The sequence below is a fragment of the Scatophagus argus genome, chromosome 4, assembly GCF_020382885.2.
Source record: "Scatophagus argus isolate fScaArg1 chromosome 4, fScaArg1.pri, whole genome shotgun sequence".
Taxonomy (NCBI): domain Eukaryota; kingdom Metazoa; phylum Chordata; class Actinopteri; family Scatophagidae; genus Scatophagus; species Scatophagus argus.
The window spans coordinates 22,746,275-22,755,318 of NC_058496.1; the positions used below are offsets into that span (position 1 = coordinate 22,746,275).

The 9,044-nt window shown below is 37.4% G+C and overlaps 1 protein-coding gene across 1 annotated transcript; it reads left to right on the forward strand.

Annotated features, from left to right (window-relative positions):
* Nucleotides 1-7,405: 7,405 nt before the first annotated feature.
* Nucleotides 7,406-9,044, forward strand: LOC124057819 (natterin-3-like). Its single transcript, XM_046386388.1, has 2 exons — nucleotides 7,406-7,494; nucleotides 7,568-9,044. Exon 2 carries the CDS (start codon nucleotides 7,684-7,686, stop codon nucleotides 8,650-8,652), a length of 969 nt encoding a protein of 322 aa, XP_046242344.1. The 5' UTR covers nucleotides 7,406-7,494; nucleotides 7,568-7,683; the 3' UTR covers nucleotides 8,653-9,044.

Consider the following 9,044-nt stretch of genomic DNA (forward strand, 5'->3'; position numbering starts at 1 on the left):
TTCCCTTCATTTCGCCGGCGATCTGTTGCTGCCCTCTGCTGACTGTAAATGTAAGTAGTGTCCTCAACACAATATTTCAACCAAATAGCAACAACCTCCTTTATACCACTAAGGTCCCTTTAAGTGACTTTTAGCTTATTCTTTGTTAGATGCTGAAAAACTGTAGGTGTTCACATTTCAAATAACTGATAAGTTTTTATCTTACTTATTAATATATTTGAATGCATTTAAAATATGTCTCAAGAGATTAATGTTGAAACCTAAACAGGGCTAGACAAGATTGTAGAAATACTGGTCAGATTTTTTGGTTAAACTGCGCTGTTTACTATTTAAAGCTTGATGAGTAAATATGCTATACTGCTATGCTTATACTACAGCTATAAAGGAAATGCAACAGGCATTACACAAGCAAAAGTAACCAGGTAACTGGAGGCTCTGCAAAGGCTGCTTCTAGCAACAACCACAGCTCAGCTAGCAATTAAAGTTAGTTACCCATCAGAATGGCTAACTACACTGATGTGGAGGGAACCAGCAATGGATTGCCCGGTGACATGATACACAGTTTTGAATTTAAAAAAAATGTTTATCAGTTCCCTAGTCTAAGAATTCTATAAGATAGCAAAACTAACTAATATTATTCCATCAGGAATAATATAATAGTATGGTTTTTACTAGTCAGGGTTGCACTCGAGTCTAAACATAGTAGCTGCTGGAGTTAACATTTCATTTCTATTGAATTTGCTGTTATTCTTCATATCACATCTTTGAGAATTGTTGCACAACCTTCATCTTGGTTCTCACCTCTATCACACCTCACTGAGTCATACTCAGCTGAAAAGTTTTTTAAATGCAAGCACTATCAGAATGGACTTTTGATTCTGTTGTAAACAGTTTAATTTTATTTCCCAGTCACAATCAATCTTCAAGTATTGACAGCTTTCACCACTGTCTTAAGAATCAGAATCAGAATCAGAATCAGAATTCCTTTATTTATTCCAAGAGGAAATTCTTTTTCATACAGACATTGCACTTGCAATTTACCCGACCAAGAAAGAAAGTGAAAAATATAAAATAGGATAAAACTAAAATAAATACAGAATATAACAATGGAAGGATCATTGTTTAGGTAGGTCTGTTCAATTTATGTGAATTATTAATATCAAAGTATCCTCTGTGCCAGCAGTCTGTCTGTGGTAAAGTATACCGACTATTAAACCAAACTCCATCAAAAGGCAGGTATATATAGACATATATTTCATAGTACTAATTTTAGTTAACACCAACTCCTGATTTGCTTCAACCTTCAAAAAAAAACTTCTCATTCTTTCTCTGCATTTAACCCATCAGTGATTGAAACACACACATGCAACATGCAGTGAAACACACAGGAGCAGTGGGCTGCCATGTCAGGCGCCTGGGGAGCAATTTGTGGGGGTTAAGTTCCTTGCTCAAGGGCAACTAATTTTTTTTTTGGGGGGGGGTAGTTCTGTAGTAGTTATGTAGTTTACTTAGTAACATCATTAACTAAACTGCTTGCTACAGGTACACAAATATGGACTGGCCCAGTCCCACAGTTTGTAATTTTCATCCTTTGCTGATGGCTTAAAGCCACAAATTTCTTTTTTAGTCTTTGGGAAGTAAAGTGTAAACTGGTATCTTTATGGTTTGACATTGGCACTTTTATGTCACTGTTTTCAAGCAAAAGGCTATTTGGTTGGGCGGCACGGTGGTGCAGTGGTTAGCACTGTCACCTCATAGCAAGAGGGTTCCAGGTTTGAATCCCGGTCTGGGCCCTTCTATGTGGAGTCTATGTGCATGTTCTCCCTGTGCCTGCGTGGGTTTTCTCCGGGTACTCCGGCTTCCTCCCACAATACCAAAAACATGCACATTAGGTTAATTGGCTACTCTAAATTGCCCCTAGGTGTGAGTGTGAGAGTGTGGTTGTCTGTCTTTGTGTGTTGGCCCTGCGATTGACTGGATTGACCAATCCAGGGTGTACCCTGCCTCTCGCCCGTAGTCAGCTGGGATAGGCTCCAGCTCCCCCGCAACCCTGACGGATAAGCGGTATAGAAAATGGATGGATGGATGGGTATTTGGTTGTGGCGTATGCCGCTGAGCAGAATACAAAACTACTACTTAACAAACTGTTGTATTAATTTCAAAGTGGAGCTGGATTTTATTAAACGCAGATATCGTCATTTACAGATTTTATTTAGAAATAATTTCATCGTTATACCACTGAAATCATCCTGACATCTCAGCTGTCTGTATTTGGGTCCTCTCTCTGTTGCCACTGTCCAGCATCCCTGTGACAAATGCTGCATGATTGATATTTGGTGTGCAAGGATCCGAATGTGCAGGAAATGCAGAAAATAAACATTTGGATTGAGCACAATGACACTGAACAACATGCAATGCAATAGACCTAAAATTCCCTTTATTTAGCACAATAAAACTGACGAGAGAGGACAAGATGATCAAACATGTAAAAATCACAGCTGAATATGGCTATAAAAAATCCAAGATAATTAAATGATTAAAACCGAGTGAAGAAAGAAACACAAAGCTTTTATGCAAAAATTTTAAAATAGGTTATGTTGTAATTTCTATCAATTTAATAACATTCATTAGGCTCTTGTCCAAAGTGTCTTATAAGTGTCTATATAAGACACTTAAATTCAACAGGAACAAGAGCGAGATGTCATCAGAAACTGGTAGTGCAACCAGCCCAAAAAATTATGAAAACAAAAAACAACCGAAAAACATTGAACATATAGATGCATTGGAATGTGGAATCAAAAAATGTACATTGTAGTGATTGTAGTGGATACATTGTAGTGATTAGTGATTTTAATTATATTAATGTGAATTTAAAATTTTTAGTTTGCAAATTAAATAAAAGACAAAAACTTTTTTTCCAAAAGTTTAGCTTGCAAATCTTAAGTGTTTTGCTTGCTGCTAAGCTGCATCTAATTGGTGGGACCTGTGCTTTAAAAAGTAATATGTTTCAATCAGGTTGACAACATAGCAACACCTGCTGTCAGTATGCCAGAGAGGAAACTTTGAAGTTCAAGGAGAAGACAGAAATCTTTGTTTATGCATAACTTTGTCTTGGATAATAGCAGCTTGGCAGATTTTGTCAACCTGTTTTTCTTAAGATTTTAAATCTAATTACATAGCAAGTAATCTCTGTATGTCTGTAGTACATGCTGAAAAATTGATATAGTTGTCAGGATGGGGTTGTAATAATAACACTAACATTATAACAGCATTGGAATAACCTGGTCTATGGTCTAAGTCAGGTTGCTTAAGGACTATTTTTTACAGGAAGTTTAATGACAAACTTTCTAAAAACTGATGATTCTATTGTTAGCAGAGGCAGCATGTACACTCTGCCACAAGTCTTCTCAATTCTTGAGGTTCAAGCACCTTCAGACACAGCAGATCCAGTGAAATCCAACAACTGTTGCTTGAGCTCACACATTCATTGTCAGCCTTTCTCTTCTGCTTGCTAGTAATGTCATCATTTCTCTCACTTATGTCAGTTTTAGCATGAACCCTGTGCTATTTCTCATTGTAAAGAGTTTCCTCTGCTTCCTTAGCCATAGAATGCACTTGACAATTATGCCATATTTACGTTAAAAGTAATTAATTATGGTACACATTACTTTTTAACTTTTATAAGGTGTTATCCCCAACAGAAGCCCAAGGGCGTGTATCATAAATATACTTTCAAAGCTGCATATGACAGCAACCTGGAAACTGGTTTAAATGGTTTAACTGGTTAACTATTTATTTTGCTTGCAATAAATAATTGATAGCAGTGTCGATGGTTTTAACTTTAAATCTGTTTTTTATTAGTGTGGAAAGTATTGCTTTGAAATCTATTGTGTTTGATTGCTTAATAAAGACACAAAAGCAATTTATTATCTAGAAGTAATTTATTATCTCAAAGTTCCAGTGTGACACTTGCTTATCTCTGTCTTCTTTAATAGGTTAACCATCCCTTAACTTTGTTCTGTCTGGCTTTATCAGGATCATTTTCTGTTATGCTTCCCAGTGGTTTACTAAATGAAATGTGGTTTTATACATTATACATTAAGAATTAGTTAAATATATTAAAGACAAGTTAAATGTGTTAAGTTTGGACGGGAAAGCTCATTGTAAAAGAGATTAGTCCGGAGGGGAGGTTGAGGCCCCTTCTGCTTGTGTCACTATGTTCTGGCAAAGTTTGCCTTTCTTTTGGAAATGTAAACATTTCTTTTGGAAAGATAAACAATAAATTATGTCTGCTTTTACTAGCCAGTCAAATGTTTTTCACTGTGAACATATTACACAACTGGGTCCCACAATCTATGTTTCTCTCTCTCTCTTTCTGTATAAACACACACACACACACACCAGCAGGTGGCACTGAAAGATTACTTAATTGCTAACCACACATGGAACATGGCACACCAATCACCAGCATATTGCCCCATTTAGCAATGCAGGAGTGAGCTGTCATGATACATTGGACTCTGATCATATAAACCGCATATTAGACGTTAGATTACACATGTATTCTATCTTAGTAGGTACATTCTACATTTGGATAATGTTTGTTTATTCCTTTATTCCTTTTCCTGTGTGCAGCTCTTTGAATTGCCTATAAACAAATAAATCTAACCTTTTATACTTCAGCTTATTCATACATTTATATATTTATTAAATATTATATATATATACATAATATATACATATTAATATATTAAAATATATAAATATGTATGTACAGTATGTGGGTGTGTGTGTGTGTGTGTGTTTATGTGTGTATAAATAATTTTCTTAGCCATACACACATATGTGTACATGCTTGTGTGAATCAGTTTTGTGTTTCTCAATAAGTAAGAGGGGGAAATAACACAACTGAGGCAGTTGAAATGCATGCCAATTGAGAAATAGAGAGGTAAAAAAAAAAGGTTTTTTTACATTTCATTTATTTGTGCTTTACATAGACAGAAATGCTTTACAAGGGCAGTATAAAAGATAAAAAGAGCAATCATTAAAGAAAAAAGATTTGACCAGCACTGTAATGAGTGTGTAATATACTGGAGGTTGTTCACACACAGTTTGGGGGACAGAGCTAACTGTTAAACCACAGCCTTATCAGTCTGTCTTTTTTAATGGTAATTAATCTGGACTCATTTCATAATGGATCATGACATCGCAACGAACACAACAGCAAGGTTGTTGTAAATAACAGAGAATAGCGCAACTAGACTTCTTCAGATGTGCCTTTCATCACCATGATCTCATTAATCCCATACAAACTGTATGTTAAAAACCTACAGACACTTTGGTGTGGTCTAGAGCCCTGAACTGCTCTCAGCTCATCGCACTAATACCCTGATATTAAACTTGTTTGGAGATTCAAACTAGCAAACTTCCCAGCCATGCAAAGTATTATTTTAACTACACAAATCCTGATTTAATTTATATTTTCATCCATTTTATATATCGCTTATCCGCCAGGGTGGAGCCTATCCCAGTCGACTGGAACCTTTTCGCTATGAGGCGACAGTGCTAACCACTGCACCACCCTAATAGCCCCCCTGAATTAAAAAGACAGTTCTGTCTGACACCAGGCAAGGGATTTTTGTCTTGTACTTTCATATCCACTGTTTACAATAACCAATACATTAATTCTTCAACTCGATAAATATTCAGTTTCTAAAAACTTTTCTTCAGTTCTTGCTTTAAATTGTCACATTTTAGCACTTAATTTGATGGCTCGAGCTAATTGATTCAGTATTTGCCAATACAGTTATACCCAAAATGTTGAATTTAAGAATTTGATTTCTACATAACATTTTCATCAAAAAGAAGTTCAATGTATCAAGTCAATGGGAATAAATGATTTAACTGCTGCTTGAGGTGTCTGGTAAAAGGGAATGTTCCTTGCCACCGTTGGCTCAAGTTGAAATTTATTTCCTCTCTGGGAATAATATTGTAAAGAGCTCAGTCTAAACCTACTCAATACAAAAAGTGCCCTAAAATAACTTGTGTTATGATTTGGTGTTCTGCAATTTGCTTGGCTTGTTCCTCTGAAAGTTGGACGTACTTTTTGCAGGCTTTGGACTAAAGCACCCATATGTTAAATTATTATAAAGGAAGGGAATGAAGGTTTAAAGTTTCAGAGTTATGGTAGACAGACAGCAGCTGTCTAATGAGAGAAATAATAGACTCTGATCTGTCAAAGTCTTATCTTCATATATTAGCCAAAGTTCAATAATAAGAAAGCCATCACTCCTACTCTGCTGATTACAGCCCTACTGCACCACTTTCTGTTTATTGATCCAGACAGAGTGAAGGTGCACGGTCTGCTTTATGGTCCTGCCATAAAGCAGCATATATAAACCTGCAGGTAAAATGATGTGGACTCTGTGGGGAGCGACTATAAGGGTGAGTGTTTTTCAGTCTCTTTTCACCTTCAGTCAATCAAGCTCATTGATCAGGTGTCAAAAGTAGTCAGTGTCTGTTAATTGGTTATAGTGCTAGTTTTGCATAATTTAGCCTAATATTTCAAGTTTTGCTTTGCAAAGATCTGTCAAGTAAAGTCTTGGTTTTACCAGATGCCTCCTGGTGAAAATCTACCATTTCAGTGCCACCTAGGGTTGTTTTGATATTTTTGCTATACCATTTAGTTAACAAAAAATAATTAGAATAAAATGTGTGCTCCTCTGCATCGTTCCTAATTCACCCATCAGGAACAGATAATAATTAGTAATTCAATAATTCAAGTAACTGACCTGAAACAACAAATCAAATAAATAATAATAATATATGCTAAAAATATAAATAACAATACATTATTTATGTAAAAAATAATCAGAATAAGTCTGAAGTATTTCAGAAAAAAACACTTACAACTTACACCGACTCAGGTTATTATCATCATTGTATATTCATAACATTCAAAGTACTCAACCAAATAAAGGTTAATTTCTCAAATACACAACTATGTCTAAAGTCAGTTTTTCCTCACCACTGTTGCCAAGTGCTTGCTCATGGGGGAATGTTGGGTTCTCTGTATTACAAAAAATTTAATTAAAGAGTTTGGCCCAGACCTGCTCTAATTGGAAAGTGTCATGAGATAACATTTGTTGTGAATTGACTCTATATAAATAAACTGAATTGAATTCAATTGAATTGAATTAATGCATACCTCTAAGGCTGGACTAAAAAAAATTATGTTATATAAATTATGTTAAAAAAAATAAAATTATTAATGAACTGAAGTTAAATGTTATGTTTAAGGAGAAAATGGAAGAGATGTTTAAAACTGTTCTTTTTTTAAAAGAGTGAAATGTTCTGAGAACAGTTTATTGTTTTGAAAACATGTTGTATTTCGTCTTCAGATGAAGTTGGCCGTGTTGCTGCTGCTGGCCCTGCCAGCTCTGTCCTCAGCCAGTCTGCAGGACATTGTGAAGAAGAGTGCACAACACAGAAAAGGTAAACCCTTCTTGTTTTTGTGACAGACAATTTGATTTAATATGTAAACTTTGTGTCTCTCTCTTCTACACAGTTTCCTTACTGAATCCGGAGCTGGAGGGCCTGGTGCCTGAACCGACTGGCAACAATGTGGTCTCAGCTCCTCTGACTCCTACTGACTTGGAGCAGCAGCAGGATATACCTTCCTCCATGTTCGGTGATAACATTAACCTGGAGTGGCTGACCTGGGATGGATCCCTGCCAAATGGAGCTGTTTCAATCTACAACAGTTACACCGAGCGCACAGACTATGTGTGCAAGTATAAGTGCGAGGCCGGCTTTTACAACCCAAGCTTGGGCCCATATTGCCGTTATCCCTATGGGGACCGCGAGTACTATGCCCCAGAGTTTGAGATCCTGACCAACAAAGACAACTTTGAGTTCCTGGAGTGGAAGGAAGATTCTTATGGTTCAGTGCCCCAGCATTCAGTCAGGACCTGCCCGGGTGTTGGTATCTATGTTGGAAAGAACAAGTATGGTCTGGGAAAGGTTGTTCCTCAGTTTGAAGCTTTCTTCCTGCCTTGGGAAGGTGATGAGTACTGGTACAAGAGGTACCATGTCCTGACTATCAACAGGGATGCCTACACTCAGCACATCAGTGATGTCAAGTATGGCATTGATGAGGTTGCCATCTTCCAGTATCCTCCTGAGACCATGCGCATTTCTGGAGTCACCAACAACGAGTGCCAGTCGATATCAAAGACAGTCACCATCTCAAAGAGCACAGAGGTGGAGACCACCTGGAACATTGGCCGAGCCACCATGCTGGGTATCACAGGCAGCATCACGGCTAATATCCCCTTCATCGGCTCTGGGGGCATTGAGCTGGGTGCTGAGAAAACGCTTCAGTTCTCCAGAGGAACCACCGTGGTGGAGGAACTCAGCCACTCCGTGTCTGTGCAGCTCACTGTCCCACCAAACCACTCCTGCAAAGTCCGTATGGAGGGACGCAAGATCAAAGCCGACATTCCCTACACTGCTCGCCTCAGCCGTACCTACCGCAATGGAGAGACCCAGTGGACATCCATCTCTGGGACATATGATGGAGTCCAGATTGGAGAAGTTCGGGCTGTAGTGGACCGCTGTGAACCAGTGGCCGACGCCAAGCCTTGCCCCTGAAAGGCTGACGGAAGAGACACCAAAAAATATTTTGGAACAACATCTAATGTTTGTGATGTCAAAAGCAAATTATATGACACAATAAAAATAAAACAATGCCCACGTTGTGTGGTACATGGAAAACATCTCTTGTGTCGGCTGGTGTCTAAAAGAAAATTTTACATTTTGCAAATAACATGAAATAATTTTCTTCTTTTTCTTCCCTTCCATTCTCTTAAGATCTCTTCTCTACTTTGCCAGACTACACAAACATCAGAGTAATTAAGCACATTTCCCCAGTGCTCTGTTTCTGCTAATTTAGTAGAAGAATTCTATCTTTGCAGATAAGAATTTCAATACAAATTTAACAAAATTTTTGGTTTTTTTTAATTGAACTCATAGTGGTGGGTTAG

Bases quoted from the DNA above. Each gene is read 5' to 3' on its own strand.
- LOC124057819 (XM_046386388.1), top strand. From the start codon at position 7,684: ATGTTCGGTGATAACATTAACCTGGAGTGGCTGACCTGGGATGGATCC.